The sequence below is a fragment of the Micropterus salmoides genome, unplaced genomic scaffold, assembly GCF_014851395.1.
Source record: "Micropterus salmoides isolate LMB-PRFRI ecotype aquatic unplaced genomic scaffold, ASM1485139v1 Ms_hic_scaffold_20, whole genome shotgun sequence".
Lineage (NCBI taxonomy): Eukaryota > Metazoa > Chordata > Actinopteri > Centrarchiformes > Centrarchidae > Micropterus > Micropterus salmoides.
This window is the reverse complement of record NW_024041151.1, coordinates 4,883,656-4,907,879: the sequence shown is the minus strand read 5'-3', so window position 1 is coordinate 4,907,879 and position 24,224 is coordinate 4,883,656. Positions and strand designations below refer to the sequence as shown.

The 24,224-nt window shown below is 41.0% G+C and overlaps 2 protein-coding genes and 1 long non-coding RNA gene across 4 annotated transcripts in view; 1 reads left to right on the top strand and 2 right to left on the bottom strand.

The window, feature by feature from the left end:
• Nucleotides 1–811: 811 nt before the first annotated feature.
• ckmt2a (creatine kinase, mitochondrial 2a (sarcomeric)) lies at nucleotides 812–15,292 on the bottom strand. The gene is made up of 10 exons (XM_038733885.1): nucleotides 15,211–15,292; nucleotides 11,202–11,382; nucleotides 9,257–9,455; nucleotides 8,205–8,300; nucleotides 7,863–8,087; nucleotides 6,065–6,150; nucleotides 4,567–4,690; nucleotides 2,036–2,170; nucleotides 1,207–1,332; nucleotides 812–1,000 (listed from the first exon to the last, which is right to left on the bottom strand). The coding sequence occupies exons 2-10, from the start codon at nucleotides 11,348–11,350 to the stop codon at nucleotides 884–886; spliced, it is 1,257 nt and encodes a 418-aa protein (XP_038589813.1). The 5' UTR covers nucleotides 11,351–11,382; nucleotides 15,211–15,292; the 3' UTR covers nucleotides 812–883.
• Nucleotides 8,049–23,371, top strand: LOC119914534. The gene is made up of 3 exons (XR_005446788.1): nucleotides 8,049–8,110; nucleotides 21,483–21,585; nucleotides 23,314–23,371. It is a non-coding gene; the product is annotated as an uncharacterized LOC119914534 (long non-coding RNA).
• The window catches only part of rasgrf2a (Ras protein-specific guanine nucleotide-releasing factor 2a), a 42,447-nt gene continuing 35,990 nt past the window's right edge, over nucleotides 17,768–24,224 (bottom strand). For both annotated transcript variants that reach the window (XM_038733883.1, XM_038733884.1), the window contains exons 23-28: nucleotides 23,304–23,388; nucleotides 21,634–21,831; nucleotides 21,475–21,554; nucleotides 21,258–21,375; nucleotides 20,071–20,139; nucleotides 17,768–19,970 (exon numbers count right to left, since the gene is read on the bottom strand). In XM_038733883.1, coding sequence (XP_038589811.1) covers nucleotides 19,875–19,970; nucleotides 20,071–20,139; nucleotides 21,258–21,375; nucleotides 21,475–21,554; nucleotides 21,634–21,831; nucleotides 23,304–23,388 — 646 coding nt within the window. In that variant the 3' untranslated portion in view covers nucleotides 17,768–19,874. The remainder of the gene's footprint in view (nucleotides 19,971–20,070; nucleotides 20,140–21,257; nucleotides 21,376–21,474; nucleotides 21,555–21,633; nucleotides 21,832–23,303; nucleotides 23,389–24,224) is intronic.

The following is a 24,224-nucleotide window of genomic DNA, read 5'->3' as shown; positions in this document are numbered from 1 at the left end:
TGTCATGAGCATCAGAATGCATTGAATATGCCAGGAAAACTTCAATCTTAAAGTTTATTTTCTGCAAAACTTAAGGTTGCATTTAGAAGGGGGTGAGATGGACACATGGCCAAGGACTGTTCAAACAAAAGATTAGAACCTAAAGTCAACTTAGTTTCACATGTCCATCTCAAAGGAAGAAGGAAAGGTAGATGTGTGCTCAGATAAACTAACATGGACACTGCATAAGAGCTAAAGAGTAAAATAAACTCCTCTCACCAGAAATGCCGCGAAATGGAGTGCAGTCCTTAAATAAAGAGTGGTCATGTGAAACAGTGATGAGGAAAATACAGCAAAGGAAGTGAAATAAAATAAAAATAAATGAAAGATCTTTAGTGCGGGCAGAAAGGCAACATGCAAGCCCGGCTCCACGAATCAATAAAACTAAATATACAGCTGTACTGTAAATAAATACATTGCATTCTGGACAAAGGAGTGTTTCAGAATTTCATTAAAAGTCCTATGATGCTGCAACAGCGTCTGTTTAACTTTGTTCTCCAAATGTTTTTAAATTAGTAAAAACATTTAACAAAAAGGTCAGAAAATGTCTTGTTAGAGTGGGATTTGTAAAATGAAAACTGCAGCACAGACAAAGTATTAAATACAGTTTTATTGAAGTCAGGGTTACAGTGCAGACCTTCACTCGAGGTAGAACTTCCTGAACTGCAGATCATGTTTAAGATTAGGTTAAACCCTGAAGATTTGTAATCTGTGTAGGAGGAGTAAAGAAACAGCCTCCTCTGTAGCAGTGGACAGACGTTGCTCTGAGGTTCTCCGCAGGCTCAGTTTGGAAGGGAACGCCGAGCAGAGCACCGCCCTCCTCATGGTACGATGAGTCCAGCTTTTATTTCCTAAACTGTGCAATGGGAGACGGCACTTTGATGTCCTGTCCCTTCTCCAGCTTCTTCTCACACTCAATCAGGTAGTTGACCCCATCGATCAGCAGCTGGACCAGCTCCACCTGAAAACACACATCGCAGTTCATTTCTGCAGCAAAATAGTCGCTCAGTGTGGCTTTTTATGATCTAAAGCCACTGGTGTGCTTGATGCGATGTGTTGAAACTATGAAATGAAGTTATAAACTGTAGATGCTTATTAAAGTGAACAAAATCAATCTATCAGCGAGAACTAAAACACAATGTTTTTTTAAGGCAGTAAGATCCTCACCTCAGATTTGCCCAGACGGTCGTTGTTGGAAATGTCAAAGGTGTCTCCGGTAGCAGCCGTGTCCACTCCTCCTGTGCCTCTCTTCTGCAGCCGCAGGTTGTCGAGGATTTTGGAGAAACGTGCGTCCTGCGGAGTGATTTTTAATCATTTGTAACTTCCTGTGACTGCAGTTTTTGCCACTTATTTCCAAGAGCACACATGCAAACGTTAATAGTGATTTGACTTTCAATACACATTAGTTTAAGAGTGTACATTACTGCATCCTGTAATCTTTTTAGGGCTACAGTTGAGATAGAAAATTCGTTATTGATCTTTAAAACACTTGCTGACAAATCAGTCTTATCTCAGCAGATATAGTATAAAGGATAAAGCTGTAGATATTCTATGTTTTGTCGACTAATGAAAAGACCAAAACCATCATGTGTTTATGTTTGTTTCACAATATGTCTGTTCATTTCCCAAACATGTCCGTAGCACTCCACCCCAAGCCTACTGGTTACTGTTGAAGATAAAACAGCATGAATATAAAACAGTGCATTTGGAGGAATTTGTTTACCAACGCAGCAGTGAAGCTCACTGATTTTAATACTGGGTTTAATAGTTTTTTTAATAAAATACAAATTTGATGTATCAGTCTTTGGATACACAGATACACAATACTAGTTAGTCGATTCATTCAGTGTTGGTTTTGGTCTTTTCATGGGATTTGTTGACAAAAAGAACAATATAGAATATCACTAGACATTTTTTCATCAACAATTTCACAGAACAAATGGGCAAACTTCATCTGCTGAGGAAGATTTTGTGTCCATCTGAATGAGTGTGTTACCTTGCTGAGGTTTGGCAGGCGTACGTGCACGCCCGCCCTGAGGCCGGTGCCCAGGTTGGAGGGACATGTGAGGATGTAGCCCAGACGCTTATTCCACATGAATTCCCAGCCTCTCTCCTGGATCAGATGCTCCACCTATCGGACGTCACATGATAAGACTTGACCTTGTCTGTTTGTTGCTGTCAAGTGAGAAATACGTATTTTTTGCAAACCCGATTTTAAAATGAACCGATAAACGATATAGTTGTTCTCATCGTTGTCAGACAGCCGAATGAGTATGAAATAGTAATTTAGCCGTGGCCTATGAACAATACATGTTCACCAGCAGTCATTCCCAAGACTCTTTGTTCTGCTGTGCATTCAGCTAGATTGACATAAAAAATTAACAACCACAGAAAAAGTTAGAGGCGACTGAAGGTTGTCTTCTTAACTGTCACACATTACCCCAACCCTCAGTGGTGTGGCTTAAGTCACCGTTCTATAAAAGCTTTTGTTTATCCCGAGACCTATTATACTGCATTTCCAGCCCTATATTGTAGTTCTGTGACTCCTCTATGGCAGCTTTACATGATTCAAAGTAAAAAAGAAATCTTATACTGGCTCTTCATGTAGGCCTTCATTTCAGCCTCTGTCTGAAACAAGCTGTAGATAGATGATCCTGTCTCTTTAAAGAGGTGGTATTATGCTTTTTGTTTTTTTCCCTCTCCTTTATTGAGTTATATACATTTTTTTGTGCATGTAACAGGTTTGCAAAGTGAAAAAGCCCAAAGTCCAGCCCAAAGGGAGTTCCCATCTCCCACAGAAAACTCTGCTCTGAACTGCCTGAAAACAGCTCGTTTGTAGTCCAGCAGCTTCCCTTTCAGAGTGTGAGAAAGCTAAATGTGCCTCATATAAGATTTTGAACCTGAAAATGAGCATAATACCACCTCTTTAAGCCCCCCCCATTAAATCCTACTGTCTTCTGATTGGCCAATGTCTTATGTGTTTAGCAGGTTGCCACAGGGATGGGGCTGTCACGCTCTGCCGGTTGGCCATCCTTTGTGTTTACTTTTGAGTTTGGTATCTGCCTTGGTATGTTGAGTTTTGGGTTCTGTCCTGTCTTGTGTCCAGTATCTGTTATATAGTCTGCTTGTCATGTCTAGTCTCTCTGTTTTCCTCTGCTCTCTCTCTCTGCCTCGTTAGTCTTATGTCTGTCACCTGTGTTGCTCCCGCCCTGCTCGTTAGTCCCTGTGTATATATACCTGGTGTTTCTGTCTTGTCCTTGTCCGGTCATTGTTCATGTTACCCCCCAGTCTGTCGTGTGTGTACTCTCTGCCTGTAACCAGCCTTGCTTGTCTCGTCTCGTCTCGTCTCCCTGTACTTTTGGATTTTGGATTTCTGTTATTCAGCCACTCACCTGTAAGTGTGCTCGCTTTTGTTTGTTTATTAAAACCCCTTGTTGAACTATACCTGCTCCACTCTGTGTCCTGCGTTTGGGTCCTCCAACCTGCCTCCACACCACGATCGTGACAGGGGCTGCATGTTAATGTGTGGGCGTGGCCAGCAGTCTTGGTCATGTTTAACATGAACATCTGACATTGTAACATTACAGAAATGCCAGAAAATATGAAAAATAGGTCCCCTTTGAGATTTACACAGAGAGAAAAAGATAGTTAGCCGGCTTTATGTGGACGTACTCTTAAGAGTCTACGGCAGCTAGCAGCTCTTTGAAATGTCACCATGCTAACGTGCTCCGATGCTGATGTTTAGCAGTTTTACCTCGTTATCCAAGGAAGGTTAAAATCAAGGGCAACTGAACTTCGTTGAAGATACTTGAATGCATTTCGAAAAAGCCTGTTGGATGAGAGGCAAAACATCTTCAATCAAGTCCGGTTGCCCTTGATTTTAACCTTACTTGAATTAATTTGACCTGGATGAGTGAGGATCTTTGCAGATGTTTACCATGTTCAACATCTTAATCAAGTTGATGATTTATTGAGCCATTAATTAGTTAGTGCAGAGGAGTGTGACATATATGACAATTTTATTTCACTTTGGATAAAGGCGTAATGAATGCTAGCATGCTAAAATTTGCTAAAAGCACTAAACACAAAGTAGGCCTACAGCTGAGATTGATGGGAGGATGAACCAAAGTGTTGACTTGATGGTCACTAAAGTATTTATAGTTCATCTTCAGGGGAACATGGTGTCTGCATCAAAAATCCTGGCAATCCCTCCAATAGTAAAATAAAAAATATTTTACTAAAAAACAAAAAAGGCATCCTCATGATGGTGCTAGAGAAAAAGGGGGGGATCCCAAAAGTCAGCAGGATTCATCCTCTGGGAACCATGAGTGTCATTTCATAGCAGTCCATCAAATAGTCGTTAAGATATTTTAGACTGGATCAAAGTGGTGGACTGACAGAACAACACTGACTGTCTAAAGCAACACAGTGGCTAACGTGGCCAAAAAGCTGTTATTGGCTCTGTAAATCATCAGACGGCTCTGTTCCTGCATTATATTTGTGCTTATTTCACAGACTCCACTTTACCTGTTTGAGTCCACGGCAGAATCTCTCGAACACTCTCTTCATGTTGCCTCCCTTCTCCATGGAGATGACTCTGGTGTGGTCCTCCTCATTCACCCAGATCAGGAAGGTCTTCTCATTGTTGTGCCTGAGCAGAACCAGCCGAAGGAGGTAAATAAAGAGCTCTCCAGGTAAAACACTCTTTTCATTATCGGAGATGACTCATGCTCATGAAGGACCTGATTTCGTAGATGCTGCAGAATTAATTTGTGCCACAGTGTATGTGAGAGACACATGCTTTTGTAAGCAACAATACACACCAAACAGAAAACACAAAAACAATTTCCTGTCTGGTTCTGGTTAAGCCCCTGGAAAGTATTTTTTTTTAAAAACCAAAATGCGTCAAAAAGCAGGGCAATAAATGAATGCTTTTTATTGAGCTTCACAGGATGTAGAAAGATATTTAAAAATTAAAGGGCTAGCTCAGGATTTTTGAAGTGGGGCTGTACGAGATACTTATATGCAGTTGTTGTATTACCTGCAGTAGATGGCAATCAGCTTGTCCCCAGTTTGGAGAAGCCGAGAGTTCAACGCAAGCTAAGCTGCGGACAGGGTCAGCAGAAAAACGTAATTTATCCACCTAAAAGAAAGCCCACTCAAAAAAAAAAATCTATGAGTAGTCATGTATGCTATGCTTTATTTAGAATTTCTTTAAGTACGCAGCCTACAGTTAAACATTTATTTCCTTTATACACTGCGCAGCTAAGTTGCACTTAGTTGAGAAAATATAGTTCCAAAGAAATGGCTGTCTGACGGTAAAGCGCTGAAAATATTCCAAATACAGTGTACACTGATTTTTGTGGGTGGGCCTTCTTTTAGGTGGCTAAAAACGTTTTGCTCCTGACCCTGCCCACAACAGGACATTGCTTAGCTTTCTGTACAACTCTGTGCTTCTCCAAACAGGGGATATGCACTGACTGTGTATCAGTACTTCATATAGCCCCAGGTAAAAAAAAAAAATCAACAACTACACGTTTAATCACTCACATAGATCATGATGTGGACTGTAGAGTTTGGAAGTTGGTGTAGGGTTGGGTATTGTGAACCGGTTCCAAGTTGGGGCCATTACCAAATTTCCGAGAGCTGTGGATTCATTAAGAACTGCGCATTTGGATTCTGCTTATCGGTTCCCGACCTAACAGCACAATATTTGTTACCTTCTGTTTCCATTCCTGGACCATGGTCCAGCTTAGCTTCACTAAGAAGGAGAACGACAGAGCAAAATGCAACACCAGCAGTAAGGAGGTTTGGTGCGAGGGAGGAAGCAGCTCCAACATGACGAAGCGTTTACTTCAACACGGCGTGAATCTGAAGAACGTGTCGTGCTCTCCCAATATTCAATAAGATATAATAATAATAAAATCAGAATCAATAAAACTGAAACGGTACCCAACCCTAGTCTGGAGGTTAAAGTCTAAATGGTCACACAGCAGACATGCATGAGAGCTGAATATACCCCTACCAGATGCCCCTGGCGTCTGGCCAGTCTCTGCCCATAAAGGCACATGTCAACAATGGAGATACAGGCTTGTCAAACAAGAAGTGGTCCTATAGGTGGGAGGTGAAAAGGAAAGTAGAGACAGGTAAAAGGAGAAAGAAGAGGTAGGAGGATGTTAAAGAAGGAGTAGAAGGACTGAAAAAACTACTGCATATTCCTCCTGAGGTGGAGAGAACAGAATAAAGCTTAGGGAGGACTCTAGTATAGGAGAAGGTGTTGGTCTTTCAAGATGGAAATGCATTAAATTGCACTTTCTTTCATTACTTGCAGCACTAACAGCACTGGGATGGGATTTCACTAAACTGGGTTGGCCTTACCAGATCCCCCTGGCGTCAGGCCAGTCTCGGGCCATGAAGGCCGAGGTGAGTAATGGAGACACAGGCTTGTCAAATAGGAAGTGATCCTTGTGTAGTGCAGCAGGAAATAATCAGAACAGAGTGGTCAATAAAAGTGAACCTACTTTAGCTATGTGACTGATTGGTACGCGTCCATAGATAACAAGAGGTGTATGTGCTTGAATTTGGGAACTCACTGGCCTAAAATATTTATCCTTTATGTCCTAAGAGGTCCAGCAGTTAAGCATTGTACTTTTGATAAAGTCCAGAGAGTGCAGTCCACTGGTAAACCGAGTGGGCCTCCAAATTAAAGATGCCAACATGTTTTATTAAACCTGAAATAAAAAATGTATTTAATGTGTACCAAGATTTTTCAGTTTGGCCCATGTCACAGATCTGGCTGTCATGTTGTCCATCTTTATGTACTAGTCCCTCCCCTTAAACCACCAGGGGACCTTATTTTGGAAAAAATATGTACAGTAGTCAACTGCAAGAGAACAAAAAATGTTTTGATCCTGTTTGAATTGTGCCCTGAATTACACAAATGATGTTTGTCAATTTAAAAGATAATTCTGAAAGTCAAGAAAGTCACAGTTTGTGTCTGTTTGCAGTTGAAGTGAAAAAAACCCCCACAAACCCAAAAAGTCGTGCATGTGACATCATAACTGTTTATTTCAATGACTAAAGCTAATGTCACTGACGCAAACGTTTCTGAAACTAATGTTACTGAAGCTAATGTTAAAAAGCTTCCATGTGTAGATGCTGTGATTAGAGGACCAGGAGTCGTTGGATTAAACACATCAGGTGAAAAACATCTATACGTGGGACATAGCTAAGCTACCTAGCTAGTAGCAAGCAAGCGATGAATGTTAGCTTAGCATTACACAAAACATGTGGGTGACGTATATTGTGCAAGACGACAGATGTAGTTCACTTTGCGATTTCACACAAAACTAAACACTGTTTTACGACAAACTACGACTTTCTTGACTTAAATTAACTTTTAAATTGACAAACACCATGTGTGTAATTCAGGGCACAATTCAAACAGGATAAAAACATAACTTAATAAATAAGTGTCTCACTGTTGACTACCGTACATATTCTTTCTGAAAGAAGGTCCCACGGGGCAAAAAGGAGGGCTCTATGGTCACAAGACAAAAGAGCTTGAAGCTTGAGAGATTACATTTTAAAGGCCGTTTATAAAATCATTTTATATAAAAATAACCCAAAAAAGCACCACCATCAACTTAAATGTGGGGCAAACAATGTGGAAACAGGACCTTTATGTAATCCTGGGTGTAGCTGATACTAATGACTGCAAGAGCTTTAAGGAACGTTTAAAATCCCCCAATTATGACTTTGAGTCAACAAACATGATTTATCAAAGGATTTTCTAGGTTTGTATAAGGCAAGACAAGGCTCACATCAATGAGCTGCTGCTGCTGCTCCTTCTCCGTCATGTCTCCCAGGCTGTAGTAGCGTCCAGCCAGGTCTCCCTTCAGACCGGCCAGGGCCGTCACAACCACCCGCTCCACCTCGCGACGCTCAGCCCTCGAACAGGCCGGGGGGAGGCTCAGCCCGCGGATGCTGCGGCCGGTCCGGACACGGGACGACAGGACGTAATTCTCATCAAACATGCCGCTGGTTATCTGGAGGTTGAGGAGGAATGGGGGTAAGGATACAGGCAAGACAGAAAATATTGTTTTACACATGTAGGGAGATTGATGGAGGGGTCATGCAGTGATGGGGCGTTACGGTGTCAACACCTTGGAGGCATCCAGGTCGGTGGGATGTGTCATGGTTCTGGGGTCGTAGCCGTTGTGCCTGTCTTTGATGACGGGGTCGAAGAGTTCAGCAAACACCTGGAGGGAACATTAGACAGAGTCAAGGTTGTAGGTTTGGTTTTATGAGCAAGGAGGGCGACAATTCCAACCCTGTTCTTTTCAAGATAAAAAAAATTTGTTTGAACCTATACTTAAAATCATGTTTAACTTCATTTATCGAGACCTACAAAGGTGTGTTAGGGCCACATTAAGGGGAAAAAATTGAGGACGAAGATTTTTATTTATGATGCATTTAACATGATGAGAGTAAAGCTGAAGTTTGAGATAAAGTGTCGAGAATTAAGTGGAAATGTCGAGATTAAAGTCACCATGATCAGAATGAAGTTACTGAGTAAATTATTTTGACTTTATTCTCGAAATTTTATTTCAACTTTATTTTCGTCATTTTGACTTTATTCTCATGCTGTTGACTTTATTTTTGAAATGCATCATTAATAAAAAAATGATGTGGCTCTAATACTCGGTTGTAGAGATCTCCCATGGTAGATAATGTGTTTTTGCATTGTAACTGCTTTTGATAGATTTTCGATTCCAGGTTTGTTTCTGAGAATATTACAGGTAAATAAAACAAAGCTTAAATGTTTTGTTTTTTTAAAAACACACACACATGAGGTGAAGGGACTTTTTCTAAGCCCCAGTTTTTAGTCTTCCCTTATGAGTCCCAACGACCTCCACTAAGATGCTCATTAAGCTCATTACCCTTGAGCCACGGTTATAAGTGAAGGCAACATACACAAGCATTTTTATGAACTCAGATCTTCTCTCATTTAGATTCAGCTGGGACAGTCAGAGGACACAGCTCAGAGGTATTTTAACAAGTAAATTAAACTGAAACTGTAAAAGTGAGGGGGGCACGTGTCCCTGCAGAAATGACAACCATTGACCCAAATCAAAATTGTTTATTTTATTTAAGAAGACAGAGTGAGTTTTGAGACATTTAGACACAAACTGTGTCTACCTTTGACCTCCCTTACCTCGTAGCTCTCCTCGTCACCAGCCACACAGCCCACCGTCTTGATGAAAGGGTGTCCGGGGTTGTCAACTCCAGTTTGGATGCACTGGTCTAGGGTCCAGTTGTTGGGGGTGACCTTGTCCCTCAGTTTGGCATAAATGGCCGGAGTCAAAGCCGAGGCCATGCAGTTGTTGTGTTTCCTCAGGTCCGGGAAGTCAGCGCTACATTTGAAAGATTTTAAAGTTTTTATTAAGCAGAGTTGTTTTTACTTTTGTTTTACTTTTTATTTTGGTTGGATTTTACGTTTACAAATTGTTTTGGCTTTTGAGTCAAGTCATGTCTCAAATTCAGATTTGTGTGCCTTTAAAGCTGTATTTATTATTTTGTTGACCACTAGGGGGGCATCGCTGTGCAACAAACTTCAAATGCAAAATTAAACATATAAAGTTGAAGGTGAACCTGTTAGCAAACAGACATGACTCTGAGTGAATATTGGCATGTGGATGTGTTCAGGGCGGGACTCTTGTAATGCATCCCAAATTTGGTGCAGATGTGAGCATGCAGACTGAAGTTATAACAACTTCCTGTTTCATAGCGAATCATCGATTTGACAACACGCCACGGGCAAACTGGTCGTCAGTAATAATCGTCAGTGGGTTTAGACTGCACAGCGATAATATGAAGTCGATCGGACTAATTCCCTAGGAGGAGTTTGTTAAAGTACAGAGTGTGTAAATTGCCAAAAATGATCATTTAATCCAAAAATGCAGACTTCCTGTTGGGTGTTGGGCATTGCTCAAAGAGGCTTTTTTGTACGTCTGGACTGGTTGCACGTACCACAGAAATTTCGTACACGTAGGTCAAACTTTGTCTGGGGGCTGCGCTGTACGGGACGCTAGCGATTCATTTTGTCACGCCCATGCACAAATCCCATAAATTACGGAATTTTTCGCCCTGCCGGAATTGTGTGCAAAATTGAGTGTACTTCGCATAAAAAAGAAAAAGCAAGCAAGCAAGAAAAAAAATAATTCCTTCAGTTTCAATAGAGCCTTGCACGTTTCATACTCGGCTTTAATTAGAAGCTTGTGAGTGTTAATCCTGAGAAAAATAGTGCAAAAGACAAAAGGGAGAGAGAGAGAGAGAGAGAGAGAGAGAGAGAGAGAGAAGAGAGAGAGAGAGAGAGAGAGGAGAGAGAGAGAGAGATAGAGAGAGAGAGGAGAGAGAGAGAAGAGAGGAGAGAGATAGAGAGAGAGAGAGAGAGAGAGAGAGAGAGAGGAGAGAGAGAGAGAGAGAGAGAGAGAGAGAGAGAGAGAGAGAGAGAGAGAGAGAAGAAGAGAGATAGAGAGAGAAGAGAGAGAGAGAGAGAGAGAGAGAGAGAGAGAGAGAGAGAGAGGGAGAGAGAGAGAGGAGAGAGAGAGAGAGAGAGAGAGAGAGAGAGAGAGAGAGAGAGAGAGATAGAGAGAAGAGAGAGAGAGAGAGGAGAGAGAGAGAGAGAGAGAAGAGAGAGAGAGAGAGAGAGAGAGAGAGAGAGAGAGAGAGAAAGAGAGAGAGAGAGGAGAGAGAGAAGAGAGAGAGAGAGAGTCAAAGGTAACACAGATGAAACCTGAGCGTTGGTGACGCTGCTGTGACCTCCTGTGCTCTTTCATGCTCTCAGACTAACTCAGTCCACATGCTCACACACTGATCCTTGAAATGTGTTTATTGGTGCTGTGCAGTTTTGGTACTTTTCACCTTTACATGCTATGAATAAACTGTCCAAGTGACTCTACTGACTCCGTTGCTTCTGTTGTGGAAACAAACCAAGGATTTATTGTTCTGAAATGTGCAAGCGCTGTGAAACACGTGGTCAGTTTCCGTGTTGTTAAGACAGTTGATCATAGAGCTCGGACTCACAAGGTCATCCATCCTGAGAGTGGACCCCTTTTTGAACACCTCCGTGCTGCATCTGTGGTGTTGACCTGTCTTACCTGGGAGGATAGAGCTTCTTCTTCGCCTCAGCAGCCAGGGAGCTGTTTTCGCTCAGCAAGAAGCCGGTCGCTATCGTTCCCGCTCCCAAGCTGGCCAACAGCACCGCCGTCTTGCGGCCAGATATCAGACGCGTGAAAGAGCCCGCCATCTTTCTCTAACTCTTTGTCAGTAGCAAATTAGCTACGAGAAAAAACAGATAGACAGTTGGTGAGGGACAGTGTATTTGTAAAACCTTGTGTTCACCTACATTAGCTGACTAGCGTTAGCTGTTTCACTCATGCATCATAATCAGTGGCCTATTCACCCCTGTGCAGCTATCAGACAGCTAATCTCGTCCAATCATATTCATGCAGGTGTACGGTGCCGCCAGTACAACCTGACACGCTCAGTGGATTCACATTTTGATTTGCACCATCCTTCAACATGGAGAGCCGGAGAGTCCAACATGGAGAAAGCTATTGTAGCTTCTTAGCTGTGTTAGCACCAGCATGTTCTCGGATGCCTAGCATGTTAGAGATTAGCTCGCCAGTAAAAGTATTTTCTGGAACAATTTTCTAGAGTTGTGCAGATGGATTTCGCCGGGACACTCTCTTTCACGGGGTCACGCTCTCGGCCTTAGGTTTCCCAGGTCAACTGGCTCCTTCTTGTGGGTTTGGTGGGTGGGGCTTAGCGGAGAGATACAAGCAGCAGAGAGAGACATGGAAGGATTTGCATTGTATGTTCAGTTGTTACCGACTGATGCTTTAAAGAGGTGGTATTATGCTCATTTTCAGGTTCGAAGGGGTTGTACCAGAACAGGTTTACATGGTTTAGTTTTCAAGAAACACCATATTTCCTTTTTGTCATACTGCACATTGCTGCAGCTCCTCTTTCCACCCTGTGTTGAAGGCTTTGTTTTATCTATGGAGTGATACATCTTGTCTTGAAATGATCTTTGTTGGGAGTTGAACATGTGCAGTTCCTAGTTAAGGACTACTAGCCAATCAGAAGCAGAGAAGGGCGGGTCAGCGAGAAGCCGGTAAACACTGCTTCGGTTCAGCTGTAGGCTACATGATGCCGACCAGCTTGGCAACATGGACTGGAGCAAGAGTTTCAGAGTTATTAATCTGTAACAAAAGGATCTTTCATCAAGTTCTTCAAGTTTTAACTGAGCTCTGTCTCTACATCACAGTAACAACTTTATGTGCACTGACTAGCTAGTGTTTGGAAGGGAGAGGAGAGCTGTGTGCTGCCAAAGTCCTCATGCCACTCGGCATGACTTGCAGGCGTTTTTCCCTACCGGGTGTACTTCTGCTACGCATGCGTCACCACTTGCGCGCATGTGCAGTAGAAGAATAATGGACCCTTACGTCAGTGGAACCAAATGATTGGCTGAAATATGATTCCCGCTTTGGCTGTCAAAAGCAGACGATTGGCTGTCTAGAGGGAGGGGCGTGATAACCACCATCTTTACTGTTATGGGCTTTCCCCATAGAGTTGTATTGAGGATGTGATTGAGTGGGCTGGACTTTGGGCTTTGTCACTTTGCAAACCTATTACATGCACAAAAAAGATATATAACCTCAATAAAGGAGAGGGAAAAGCCTAAAAGCAGAATACCACCTCTTTAAAGGGGGATTAGTTCTTCCAGCAGAATCCCGCATCAGACAGCAGAGCCTTTTTCAACCAAAACTGCATTAAATGTTCAATTCCTTAAAAATTCTCTGAATGAACTGTATTTGTGCACAAAATGAAAACACTGCCTCTCATTTGCTGCTTTGACGAACCCCCTCCCACCAAGGTTTTTTGTTTAATACAGTAACGAGCTTAGAGGAGGAGGGGCCGTGGCAGATGCTCTTAGCCTCTTAGCATTATCGCCCACAGGATGGCAGGTTTCATATGTCCACTAATGTCTTAAGCTCACAGAACGACTTGAGAAAGATCTAATGCTCAGGAAGAAAATCACAGTTTGTAGTTGTCAGTTTGGCAAAAGTATGATTTATGTTGATATTCTCTAAATGTCCATGAAGATGGATTTAAAAAAAAAACCTTAATTAAAACCTCTTATTGAACCTGTTGTGACTGGAAGGTCATATTCTAGCTTGTCCTTCACAGAGGGTGGGTAGTGTGCACGAGACGGTGTCTTAAAATAGAGGGAAGGACGTCAGTTCTCCCGTTAATCCTTATCAGAAGGAAATATGGCCGGTCACTCTGCTTCACTGCATTAGGGCTGCATTTCACGCTTATTTTCATTGTGAATTAGTCTGTTGATTATTTTCTTGATTATTAGATTAGCTGTTTGGTCTATAATCTCAGAGTGGTGAAAAATGTCGATCATGGTTTCCCAAAGCCCAAAATAACACCTTTAATGTCTCAACTCAAAGATATTCAGTTTACTCATAAAGTTAGTCATAAAGGAGTAAAAAAAAACAGGAAATATTCACATTTACGTGCATCTCAGTAGCACAGTGGTTAAGGGCTTGCCCTTCAGATTCAAAGGTTGAGGGATCAAATCCTGGTCACGGCACGTTGACTCCAATACTAAACTGAAGAAAATTTCTATGCTTAATTGGTTAAGCATCAGTGTCTGGAGCAGTACTTGGTGGTGATGGATCAGTGGAAATGACACATGCCTTTGGTGCCCAGGTTCAACTCCACTTAACCCCTAGTTGCTCCAGAGGCGTGCGACCTCTGACATAGTATATAGCAATTATAAGTCGCTTTGGATAAAAGTGTCAGCTAAATTAATAAATGTAAATTTAAGAAGCTGAAATCAGGGAACTATTAATTAATTATCAAAATAGTTGGCGAATGATTTAATTGTTGCAGCTATAACACTGCAGTGAAATGATAACTGCGGAGTAACATTCACCCAGTAAGTCAGAGGATTTCTCTCCCTCTCAGTCTGTGGAGGTTCATGAATGTGAACGCTTTGCTTCCGTGGTTATATTATTTATAGATCAGAGTAGGACAGTTGTGCTGCCAGGACCCAGTGCCAAGAAACATCTCTGGCTCACAACGCAGTGACATTTTGATCTGTTCACAAGAACCAGAGCCCCATGAGGCCCAGTCAGCAGGACAGAGGGATGGAAACAGGCAGGTAAAGAACATGGAACAGCAGAGATATAAGGATAGAAATCAGGACAGGAGTTGAAGCGACAGGATGGAAATGCAAGAATGTGCTCAGAAAGAAAGGTCAAGTGTAGACTAAAAATATTTATATTTATTTATTCATTTAGCTGATGCTTTTAGCTATATATGTCAGAGGTCGCACACTTCTGGAGCAACTAGGGGTTAAATGTCTTGCTCAGGGACACGTTGGTGGATGGGTCACGGCGGGAATTGAACCGGGCTCTCTCACAACAAAGGCATGTTTCTTATCCACTGTGACATCGCCACCCCAGAAATAATTATCAATAGACATTCAGGGCCTCCTGTGCTCTGGCCTCCACTGCTAACTGACACTGTGGATCATATGATCAGGATTACACCTAAACCACTACAGACCTGGGATCAGCCTCCCCTCCCCTGACTAGTGTGACCTTTTAACTCTGAGTGAGTACGTGCAGGAGGTACGAGGGGCTTCGTCCTCTCCAGAGGACACAGCAGAGTTAACAGTGCATACAGTATCGCAAATAAAACATTTAGGAAAGATGTATATTAATAATTGCAAAGGGCACCAAAAAGCTGCCATACAAAGATTTTTGCCTGCAAAGCTCAAATTCTAGTTAAAATCTCAATACTCCTAATCTTTTCTCTTTCTCTCTGTCCTCACTCTTTGCAGAATCAGTTCAGCGTCCTGCCTCTTCCTCCCATCCACTTTCCTATCAAAACATTTTGACTTTTGAAATATTCACTCACAGGTTAACCCCTGATTAACTTTAAATGTCAAAGGCATGCCAAAACACGCTCTATCGCCATCTTTAATTCAGGCTCTGCAAATAATTTTACAAGCTTGACATGAAAGTACAAGTAGTGGAAATGAATGGAGTCTTGCTGCAAGAGAAACAAGAAAGAAAGGTACTGTACCTGTAGAAAAGCTGCTCTGCCTTCTTTCTGAAGGTCTCTGGTTTAAGAGCCTTCCACTCTGGTCTCACAGGGGGCTCCACCCCCTCATGTGGGATTATAAACTGGAGGCCAATCATTAGTTCAGAAACAGACCCTTATAAACCAATGGAGGGCCACCAGCATGAGCTACAACAGCACAGACCGCTCATGTTGAGCCGTGATTAACCGTGACCACCAAGGGCCCCATATTGCTGTCCAGTTTGACCTTGATATTTTCAGCTGCAGCCACACACACACACACACACGTTTTTTTCCCTCTATCCCCATGGGGAAATCTCATTGATAAAATGCTCTTCCTAGCTCCTCACTCTAATCTTACTCATTACAACTATACCTAACCTTTACCATTACCCTAACACTAACCTTAATTCTACCCTAAATCCTAAAACCAAAACCCTCAAAAAAGCCTTTAAACTTGTGGGGCTGTAAAGCTGTTGGACCCCACAATATAGTGGAATTCTGTTTTTTTATATATATTAAATAAAGCCCCCCCCCCCACACACAGTCAATCTCTTCCTACTATACATCTCACACACTCTGACCCTGAAAGCTCTACACACAGCAACTTAAGAAAACACATGCAAATAGTAATGACGTAAACATTTTCACATACAAGACACAAAGCTACGTGTTGCAAATACCGACCACACAATTAAATACAGAACACAAAAGCAAATAAAAAAAAAAAACGCTGCAGAAGTTTCCAAGGGGCTGCTAAAAACTGATGAACACACTTGACACGCAAGTTTTTGCAATTGTTTACGGCTCATGGAGTTACTGACAATTTATCAGTGGTACGGCAATTCAATTGTACATTCTGATAATTAATATACAAATATGTGGGACAACTAGCATTAGTCTTCTCTACGTTCAAATCACTGGTTGCAGATTTCAGTAACTCCACGGATCATGATAACACCACATGTTAAACAAGAGTTTAGTGTCCCTTCTTCTTCGTCTTATGTAACAGTTCTGTTAGCAGCGTTTCTCTAGTGTTGCTTGTGTTTTTATTATTAGTATCATGCTTCTGTATTTACGCTGCATTTCTGTATTTGGTTGTTCTTTTAGCGTGTTTCACAATGCTTTATAGAGAAAGAGTTATTAAAGTGGTGAATAGGTTTTCTGAATTTACTATTTGCATGTGCATTGCGCACTCGGGGCCAACCGTTATCTTACTCTGGCCGCCTTAAGAACAATTTGTAACTGCATTACAATTGACACTTTCTTGCTTTTATTGTGTGTAAATATCTGTACATTACAGAGAGGAATGCATGGAAAAATACAACAGCAAAACTGGAATTTGAAAGAATATAGTAATGTAAGAAAGCAAGGGTAATATATACTAACGTATTTAAGCGTTTGAAGATACCTGACATCAGGAATGTGCCGAAAATAAATGAATAAAACTCTGTTACAGTCAACTACAAGAACGAGGACAGAGGGGACGTCATGCTATATTCATGCTTAAACAAGTTTAGAATCTATTGACATTCTTTACAAATCAAAAATGCAAAGATATCGCTATTTTACTACAGCCCGTTCTCATTCCCAGTGCGTCAAACACCTACTCTTTGTCACGTCCTTCGCGGTCTGGTACCAACGCACATGGCAGCCTTTAACATCATTGTTCACCGCTAAAAGTAGGCTTTGTATAAATAATAGAAAGTTAGAGTAAGGAGGTGCTTGGGGTGGATGGGTGGGCTAGAAACTAGCCCAGGAGGCTGGTGTTCGTTTCCTGTGTGAACATCAATTCTTTTTAGTTAAGTTACGTAGTTATTTTAACCCAAACCGTGATGTTTTACCTAAACCTAAGTTAACCAAGTAGATTTGGTGCCTAAACCTAATCAAATTGCGACTTTTCACAACGTTAACCACTAGTTTTATTTTGAAAGTCTAACCAGACGTCGCATATTTATTCGCGCAAACTTGACCGCGGAGCCCCACGAGGTCAAATTTTTCAACTTGAGCGAGAAATGTTGCGATGGCGTTGAGATTGTCTGGACGTCACTGACTGCTTCAGAGCGTTCTCTGGAGAGTGCCAGGCAGAGCGGGGAGTAAAACGCCGCTGGCCGACGAAGAGCTGCTAAACTAGATGTAGGAGAAAAGGCCCGGAGCAGCGCTGCAGCTTTTGGACAAATAAACACCCGTAGTCGGGCTGGATTACGCTCTGAAAACTACGCTGTGTACTCGAGGGAGGAGCTCAGAGTTAACTGGTTTTATTAAATTGCCTTTTAGTTTTTGGGATTACAGCTTTGATTTATCTTCACTGGAGCGTCTCAGCAGCTTCCGTGCACATCCGGTTCCACTGTTGTTGTTAGCGTCGGTGGGCAGAGCTCAGTTGGACTAATACTTCATATTTATATAAAAACAGGACAAAACTGGACATTACTTGGAGAAAAGAAAGTGAGGAGGTTGAACTACATGGTGAGTTCAGAAAATGTGTGTCTAACTTTACTCCAGCTATCGTTGTAATTTACTGTGAACAAGTTAGCATAGCCCTGATCGATCTGAACTCCATTCAGAAAACAAACATTTTAGAAGTTGTTGCTCTGCTGTCTCGTTGACAGACCTGACAAAGCATGAATTCATATGTCAAACAAATCTGCATCATGTTGTATTTATTTCAGCATCAGTTTTATCAATTTATCGCAATTTAATCACGGAAAAATGTTCAAACAACTGTAGTAATCACGTGTTGTGTTTATTCGTGGTTATCGCGTTGTGTGTGAACACTCAGCAGTTGTCCAGCGATAAAACCCCCGCAAGGAAAGCGACACAAGGATTAATTTTAAAATGCGACGCCAAGTGTCCATATGTGACACCCTGGGATGAAAACAGGTTGATTACTAATATAGACAACAAGGCTTAAAATATGAATATGATTAATTAATTGATGACATTTACAAGGAACTAATAATAATAATAATAATAATAGATGATATGAAACATGTAAAAGAAATTTAACTGTAGAGTTTTGTAGCATGTTTGACACCCGTTAGTCCCGCTCTCTTCAAAAAAATAAATTAATAAAAGAAGCAGATATTTCAAAATCGGAACATTTTGTGTATAAAATGACTGAAACGACATGATTTGCAGCGGAAAATGCTTTTGTTAGATCTTAAATTTGAGATTACCATATTTTCAGATTTGGAATGTGAGAAACTACAAAGATTTTTACTTTTTTTTTGCTCTAACATCATAAACCTGTAGTGTTAACAGAGTAAAGATATAAAAATGTTGACCTGGGCCAACATCTCGTGTCGAGTCACCAAGGTAGGTATTAAGGTCCATTTTAAACTGTACTCCAGCTGCACTCCTTAAAGTGGGCAACTCCCCTGGAGGATTAGACCCCCAGGAGCCCCAAATGTTTCAGGTTTACAGTTTTTAAATTGGTTTGTAGTCATTTGTTTCATTGTACTAAAGATCAGTATAAACTAATATGATAGGGGCTTTAAGATACTTTACTTCCTGATTGAAGATGTCCTTGGGACAAAATCGCGTTATATCTGCCAAATCCCCAAAGCAAGAGCTGGCCTGTGAGGCAGTTTCAGAGTTGTCATGTGACCCCCGCTGGGACACTCACAAATACTTTTTCCCTGATACACACATCATTACAAAAGAAGCAGCTTTAAAACAATAAACACATTTTCAGAGTGTCGCGCTCTGAAATTACTCTTTGTATTTCATTTAAGCCTTTAGGTCCAAAAAAAATTTTTTCAAAGCAGCAATAATTGATTTTTTGGCCACCGAGACAAACAAACTCATTAAAACATTATTACAAACTAACATATTGTGTAAAGATGCCAATTTACTAATCCAACACAAAAGAAGCAATTAATTTAGAGTCGTGTTTACAATCGATTTTAATCAAATATTCACACTCCTTTTAGCTCTGTTTTTGGTCCCCACCAGCTCCTGAGGGGAAATATCTGTTTTTTTTAGCTGCTAAATGCTCAATTTTATACAATACAATGGGTGTCACTTGTAGAAACAAAGCCACAGAGGATTATCATCCAATTTAGCATCTTTCAGCTGGTTTTTACTGAAAAGCTGTAAAAACAGAGTGAATATTTGGGTTATTAGATGGCCAGAAACACAACTCCAGAGGAATGCTAATGTTTGCTCGATGTTTAAATAAGCAATGTTTGCGATAACATGTCAGTGTTGGGTTTAGATCCCGCTTTGCTGTCCCCAAGTGGCCCCCCAAAATATCCATTATTACTGCTTTATCTTTTTTCCATCCTCCAAGTTCTCTTTATATATTCTGTGCCATCATCAAACGAATAATGTAAAACTCGTCTGACAATGTTTATGTGCAAGACTATAGAGGCAGATAGTTTGGTATTTACAACGTGGTTACTTTCTAGTTAGTGCCATGTTCAGTGGCTAACATGTTTTTTCTACAGTCATAACTGTAGGATTGTATGGCAGAGTTGTGTGTGTTAAATGTTAATTAAATATACATATATGTCGGTTATTATACAACAAGGCACATTTTCTCCTGAGTTTCCTAAGCACAATAACTGGTGGTGTTTTATTAACAACCCCTGCTTTTTTAAGAAAGAATCTCAAGTTGTGTTAGCTCATGACTGAGTTTGTAAGATGGAAAACAGCTTTATCATGTCTTAGCCAGGTGGTACTCTGGGTTCGATCTTCAGCGAAAGCTCATAGAGGGTATCTTCATCCATCACTAGTGTCTTATCCAGGAGAAATTGGGTCACCTGGAAGGGGGAGGACAGAGCAGACAGAATATTTTGTGTTAAAAAAATAGTTCCACTGTGTTCATATAAAAGGCGGTAGAGTGCATTTCATTAGACACACCTTGGGCTGGTGCTCTATCCTGTAAGGTGACTGCTGGAACTGACGAATCTCCCGGATGATATGAGAAATCTGAGACAGCAGAGACAGAGTTAATAGACAGCTTGTTCAAGTGAGGATATAATATAATAGTGCGCTCCATTTGACATGGGAAGTGATCCAAGATGGCTGCTCTGAGTATCAACAGTTAATGAAAGCTGTAGTTTATACTGTTTATTAGCACTTCTGTGCATCTGTGTCTCATAAAAAATTTCATACACAATGTGCTTACCAACTGCTGTCTGTGGACGTGTTGCTACTGTGTTTGGTGGCGTTGCTGGTATAGCTAGCTAGCTGGCTAATTAAACTAACTTTAGCTCTACTGAGTAGAAAATGCCGTCTCTAGTTGACTTGTTTTAAACCAGGAATCCTGTAAAATCAGTCCTAAACGTACAGTCGATGACTGAACATTTTAACATCCATGAAGGTAGGATTTAATGTTGGGCTGCACCTAACAATAACTTTTGTGGTTTAATTATTTCCTGATTATTATTTGATTAAATAGATTAATCCTTTCGTATATTAAATGTTAGAATGATCTTAAAAAAAGACTAAAAGACTGAGGCTAAAGACAAAAAGTCAGGAAGTGACGGTCCATGTTGACAGAAAAAAAGAGTTGTGTGTCGAGTTAGTTAGTAGCAGGAAGACGACAGTGGAAATGTGAGTCAGAGTTGTTGTGTTGGAGTAACGTTGCTAGCTTCTCCTCTACGTTTCCACTGGCGTCTTCCTTCAACAACTTTCCTCTCACGCGTTTTCAGAGTGAGACTTGTCCTTATGAGAGACTTTCACTGGGAGTCCCTCCCTCGTTTTCCCTGATGTTGTCAGATACCTGGTATAACAGTCTGAGCCTGGCAAAAAGAAGCGCTCTTTGTGGACGACATTTTGACGGACGCAATCACACGAAGGACTATGTTGCAGCCACTGCTGACGGTTCAGCTGAAAAATCTACAGCACGGATTCAAAACTTTCTGTACCTACTAGTCATTGCAACACCAACATATGTGAAAAATAGGGCCCAGGTTTAAAAATACAGAAACAATCTGGTGAATAACCTTGAGAACTCTTTTGTTGTTGTGTTTTTGAAAAGACTTTAGTTCAGGGGAGAGGTTTAGAGTCAATTGGGTTTTTATGAGGATTGTGTAGATCTTTACCATCCTCATCTTGGAGAAGTTCACCAGCCCCTCCTCCGTGAAGTTGGGTGTTCCCTCCTCAATGAAAGCCAGGTCAGTGAGGTACATGCCCAGGTATGGGACGCATGGAGGGTTACAGCTACACACACAAACACACACACACACACATTAGACAGTATTTAACAACTGGATTTAATCATTTACCACCATAAATAACTGTTTAATTATCAGTAATAACTTTTTCAGCGTCTCTCGGAGATTCTTGAACCTCCCTTCTGATGACACCGTCTTCTGCAGCCTGTCCATGAGCGCCTTCGTCTACAAAAGACACAAAGGAAACTCATTATAGGTTTGTGTGCAGCGTGTAACGTAACATGTTGAATGAATGGATTCCAACCTGTTTGCAGACTTTTGCCCAGGTCTTCTTCAGCCTGTAGATGGCGCTGCGGTTGAGCGCAGACGTGATCTCCAGCACGCCGTTGTAGTTGTTGAGGCAGCGACAGATATCAGCCACTGCAAGCCACTTTTCTATGGAGCTGGCCCTGGAGCCCACATCAGTGTGGGTCATTATCTGAGACGCCACCAGGTTACTCATCTGTGGTGAGGGGACGAGGGAGAGGCTTCTACGTTACTGACGAGTGTCAGCCAATATCCTACACTGCTGGAGTTTTTAGTGATTTATCCTGAGAGGTGCTTCTGATATTATGTCCACCCTATTTATATCAATCAGGGCAGACAACCTATGACTGAGTATAACTTTTTTATGTTACTTTGGGGCTTGTTTCTAACATTTAAGGCCAATTTATACTATAGTCTACGCTACATGTCCTCACACCTTTGTGAGCATTTATACTTGTGCATTGAGTCGTTACACCGCCAAAACGCTAGTTGGCGGTGGAGTTTCTACGTTTGACTGTATTGACTTCCGCTGAGCGTGCCGGCCAACTTTCAGTTTAGCCGTCTGCTAACTTGAATGGGGTTAAAATGGGACAAATGTTATCGACCGAATGGATAAAAAAAATCATTATCATTTACTTAAAATCACTAAATGTGAGACCTCCCCCCCTCAGCTACATTTGTTTGACATCTATAGGTACACGTCACTTTGCAGATAATGATATTACAATCAAAATATTTGATAAACTTTCAATATGATGTATAGATTTAAGAGATTAAACTACCCAACTACTACCTAAAAGAATGCCAATAATTTACTCCATTTACCATCCATCTTTTAACACAGTTTTTCTTGTATTAGTATTAAAGTTGGTATTTATTCGCCACAGCACTTGCAGCTGCAGTTCGATACCTGGTAATGATCATCAACATGTCTCTAAAACAACAACAATAACTGAACATTATAACCTCCATGAAGGTAGGATTTCATGTTGGGCTGCACCTAACAATTACTTTTGTGGTTGAATTATCTCCTGATTATTATTTGATTAAATAGATTAATCCTTTCGTATATTAAATGTTAGAATGATCTTTAAAAAAAAAATAAAAAGATTTTGAATGCCCGAACAATTTCCCAAAACATATTCAACAGTCCACAGATGTTCTATTGATTATCATATATGACAAACACAAGCATCACATAGTCACAACTGAAAAACTGAAACCAGTGAAATTTTGACATATTTGTTGATTAATCAATTATCAAAGCAGTAGATGTTGAGTTTAATATAAATATATTGTAAACATCTCATCTTGTGAGTGCTGCTTCACGTTCCCCCAGACGCAGTGCATTCACAAAATGCACTACAGAAGTTTTACTTTCTGTAACATATATATATATGTGTGAAATTAACTCTATTTTTAAACTGTATGTTCTGTGTGTAGCATGATGACGCTAAAACTTACATTTCACTGTGCAACCCCGTGCTGTAATATGACACATTACCTTGAATAATTTTCTGTCAATCGAATAATCGATGAATCAATTCAGGTCTAATTCAATGCAGGGGTCTTGGATTAGGCTGCATTATGTGGGCAGCCCTGATGTAACATGTAGTGACATTGCCGTGTGTGGCAGACAGCAATGCACGGCTCTCTGTTTATTCTCACATCATTAAAGTGCTGGCTGGTCTTCATGATGTACGGAGTCCTCTCTGTCTTGTCGACCTTCATCCAGCCCTGACCGAGGAACTCCCTGCAGGAGGACAGACAGTCAGACAGTCAGTGTGTCCACAGGTAGGTAATGTATTTCAGTTTGTTGGAATTGTCTTTAGGCAAGGCAAGGCAGGTTTACTTGTATAGCACATTTCATCAACAAGGCAATTCAAAGGGCTTTACACAAAACATAAAAACATTATAAGTCAATAAAAAATACAAAAAAATACAAATAGAAAATAAAAACGAGGTAAAAGTTACAGTGCAGTGTAAGATATTAATCTACAGCCTTAAATTTGATTTAATTAAAGGCAATGGTAAAAAGAAAAGTCTTCAGACTTAATTTAAAAGAACTGACAGTTTCAACAGACCTGTAGTTTCTGGGAGTTTGTTCCACATATGCGGAGCATAAAAACTGAACGCTGGTTAGATTTGACGCTGTCCTTTGTTAGATTTGACTCTGGGGACAGAAAGTAGACCTGATCCCAGACAACCTGGATGGTTCGTAACGTAGATCAAATATGTTTTTTGGCCCTAAACCATTCAGTGATTTATAAACCAGCAGCAGTATGTTAAAGTCAGTTCTCTGACAGACAGTGTAAAGACCCCAGAACTGAGGTCTCGAGCAGCAGCGTTCTGAATCAGCTGCCTGATCTACATCCGGGACAGCAACCTATTAGGGCCGTCAACATTAACGCGTTAATCGTGATGAGATTAAGGACCGTTCATAACGCGTTTTAATTATGTTAATTGCATGTGTCAAATATTCTTGTTTTACACTGTCACTGGTGCAAAGAATCTTTGCTAAAAAGATCTTTGGCTGTTACTATTTTGGCCCTTCGATGCACCCTTACTTGTTGTCATACTGCCACAGAC

Coding starts and splice junctions, on each gene's coding strand:
- ckmt2a (XM_038733885.1), bottom strand. CDS start 11,350: ATGGCGGGCTCTTTCACGCGTCTGATATCTGGCCGCAAGACGGCGGTG. Junction 8,088..8,204: donor CCGACCTGGATGCCTCCAAG/GTGTTGACACCG, acceptor CTCAACCTCCAG/ATAACCAGCGGCATGTTTGA. Junction 1,333..2,035: donor GCCTGCCAAACCTCAGCAAG/GTAACACACTCA, acceptor ATCACTCCGCAG/GACGCACGTTTCTCCAAAAT.